This window comes from Gekko japonicus, unplaced genomic scaffold, assembly GCF_001447785.1.
Source record: "Gekko japonicus isolate JY-2015 unplaced genomic scaffold, Gekko_japonicus_V1.1 scaffold446, whole genome shotgun sequence".
In the NCBI taxonomy this organism is placed as follows: domain Eukaryota; kingdom Metazoa; phylum Chordata; class Lepidosauria; order Squamata; family Gekkonidae; genus Gekko; species Gekko japonicus.
The window spans coordinates 503,311-506,443 of NW_015168058.1; the positions used below are offsets into that span (position 1 = coordinate 503,311).

Here is a 3,133-nt window from a genome sequence, read left to right on the forward strand (position 1 = left end):
CTCCCCTCCGCCCTTCCTCTTTCCAAAAAGTAGGATCTTTGTCCGTGGAAAGCCAGACTGAATATTTATCCAACCTGTGAATGTCTTTAGTTACTTCCGTTGTTTCATTTTTAAAACTCTGAATCAGGTGGTAATGATTTCCTATAAACTGAAAGAAAGGGTAGTTTATTGCTGAATACTGTTTGTATTTCTCCGGTTTCTGGCTTTGTAAATTTGTACATACACATTAATAAAAAATGTTTTATATTTCTGAATCTTCTTATTTGAACTGCAGATGTGAAGATAACTCTGGTACAGAAATATTTATTATAGAAATATCAATATCGGTTGTATTACAATTTCTTCTACAGATTATATATTTTTGAATTGTTTCATACCCAGGACAGTCGGATTGAAATCTAGATTGACAAATGAAATCATGTCACAAATTTTCAGTCTTTTGTGGTTTTGTTATTTACTTTGAATTACATTATTGTTGCACGATTATATCTCAGTCTTGAAACTGGTCCATCACACATATGAGGTAATCCTAGATCCAGGTGGGTAGTAGCCCTGTTGGTCTGAGCCAGCAGAACAAAGTAAGTCCAGTCGGGCACTTCTAAGACCAACAAAGTTTTATTCAAGGCGAGAGCTTTCCTGTGCAAGCACACCTCAGATACAGTGAAACAGAATTTCCTCAACCATTACATATAGAAGGGGGAGGGTTAGTTACCAAGAAGGGCCAATTACAGTGAAGACAGAGACTGAAGAAAAGAGATTGGATTCATACCCCGCCCTTCACTACCCAAGGGAGTCTCAGAGCGGCTTCCAAACTCCTTTCCTCCCCACAACAGACACCCTGTGAGGCGGGGGGGGCTGAGAGAGCTCTTGACAGAAACTGCTCTTTTTCAAGAACAGCTCTTATCAGAACTACGGCTTGCCCAAGGTCATCCAGCCAGGTGCGAGTGGAGGAGTGGGGAATCAAACCCAGTTCTCCCAGATTAGAGTCCGCGCACTTAACCACAACACCAAACTGGCTCTCTGAAACAAATGGGAAATTACCAGTCCATACGTATAGGTAGAAGGTGAGCTGTAAATTATCATACAGCATAATAAAGATGTTTAACAGATACAAAGATAACCATTTGTTTGGTTTCAATTCTGGGGCAAAAATGGTGAAGGAAATATGTCAAAATTAAGAGTTTGATGTATCCTTAATTGTGGAATGCCAAGAGTAATTATTTGAGACCCTGCCATCCATCTCCTCTGTGAGAGAATAAAGTTTTTGTCCATTTCTCGGGGAATTCTGAGGCCTAGATGATTGCTTCCTACTACTCTGTAATTTGATTTTATTGACAAGTGCAGAAGAGGTGTTTTGTGGTTGCAAAGACAAGCTTCTTATATAATGAATATGATTTTCAGTGACCAGGGAAGTGAAGATGAAAGGTGTGGGGCTGATTTACAATTTCAATTTATGCAGGGACATCATTTTTTCAAAAATCCCAGACACATGTCTGCAGGGGGGCTGTGTTTTGAAAGCAGCTCTGCAACTGTTCGCCAGAGTTTTGTAGGCGGAGCCTGTTCTGGAGAAGAGGTTCTCTTTCCCAAATTCAAAGCCGCCCTGTGTGTTCGCAGTGAGGGTGGGTCAGTCCTCTACAGCGAATGCCTGCAGAAGTGGCTTCTGACAGGTGGTGTGCAAGGGGGAGGCGGTCTTATCCGTTCTCATGCAGCCGCCAAAATCTCGATCAAGGGCGCCGCTGGGAGAAGAGCGGCCTCTGTGTTTGTGTGTGACTGCAATAAAGAAGGCCAATGCTATGCTGGGGGTTATTAGGAAGGGTATTGAAAACAGATCAGCCAGTATCATAATGCCCCCGTATAAATCAATGGTGCGACCTCATTTGGAATGCTGTGTGCATTTCTGGTCACCACACCTTGAAAAGGATATTATAGCTTTGGAAAAAGTGCAGAAAAGGGCAACTCGAATGATCAAAGGGTTGGAACACTTTCCCTATGAGGAAAGGTTAAGGCGCTTAGGGCTCTTTAGCTTGGAGAAACGATGACTGAGGGCTGACATGATCGAGGTTTACAAGATTATGCATGGGAAAGAACAGGTAGAGAAAGAGGTACTTTTCTCCCTTTCTCACAATACAAGAACCCGTGGGCACTCCATGAAATTGCTGAGCGGGAACGGATAAGAGGAAGTCCTTCTTCACCCAAAGAATGATTAACACATGGAATTCACTGCCACAGGAAGTGGTGGAGGCTACAAGCATGGACGGCTTCAAAAGGGAATTAGATAAGCATATGGAGCAGAGGTCCATCAGTGGCTATTAGCCACAAGGTATAGATAGGGGCTCTGGGGCAAGGGATGCTCTGTCTTCTTGGTGCTTGGGGGGGGGTCAACAGTGGGAGGGCTTCTGATGTCCTGGCCCCACTGCTGGACCTCCTGAGGGCACCTGGTATTTCTGGCCACGGTGTGACACAGAAGAGTGTTGGACCGGATGGGCCACTGGCCTGATCCAACGTTGGCGTCTCTTGTGTTCTCATGTCGGGCGGAGTCCCTCCGAGGGGCGGCTGAGGGCGTGGGCGACCCTCCGCGAGGTGGCCCCGCGCGTGCCCGGGCCCCCCCCCCCTTGCCGGCCACCTGGGAATTGTTCGCTCAGGCCTGGCGGGCCAGCGGTGGCGCCCCTTGGCGGTTGCGGGCCTGAGGCGGGAGGCGGCCGCCGACGCCCGCGGGGCTGTTTTGTTGTGAGCGACGGAAGCGGTCGCCAAGGCGAAGCCTTCCCAGGCAAACACGCCGCCGAGCTTAGACGCGGGGGGCGCTTCGGGGAGAGAGGGCTGTTCTCACGGAGGGAGGGAGGAAGGAAGGAAGGAAGGAAGGAAGGGCGCCCGGCATCAAGCGCGGCTTGCGAGTTTCTGAAATCTCTCTCTCGTTTCCCGCTCCTCTTGCCTCCAAGGGGCTTCTTTCTGGTGTGACTTCCTCCCCGTCCCGGGTCTCCTCGGGAGGCAGAGAGCCGCCGCCCTCGGCGCCATGTGTCCCGCAGACCCAGCCTTCGAAGGGCAGGTCAGTCCGTCCGTCCGTCCGTCCGAGAGGCAAGAGCGGCGGCGGCGGCCGCGAAAGGCGGGAGGGTCGCCTGGCGGGATTGATCACCGT

General features: G+C 49.2%; 1 protein-coding gene across 1 annotated transcript in view; it reads left to right on the forward strand.

Annotated features, from left to right (window-relative positions):
* The first annotated feature begins 3,010 nt into the window (after positions 1-3,010).
* Positions 3,011-3,133, forward strand: part of AGBL2 (ATP/GTP binding protein-like 2) — a 71,055-nt gene continuing 70,932 nt past the window's right edge. Inside the window, exon 1 of the mRNA XM_015414502.1 lies at positions 3,011-3,043. Coding sequence (XP_015269988.1) covers positions 3,011-3,043 — 33 coding nt within the window. The remainder of the gene's footprint in view (positions 3,044-3,133) is intronic.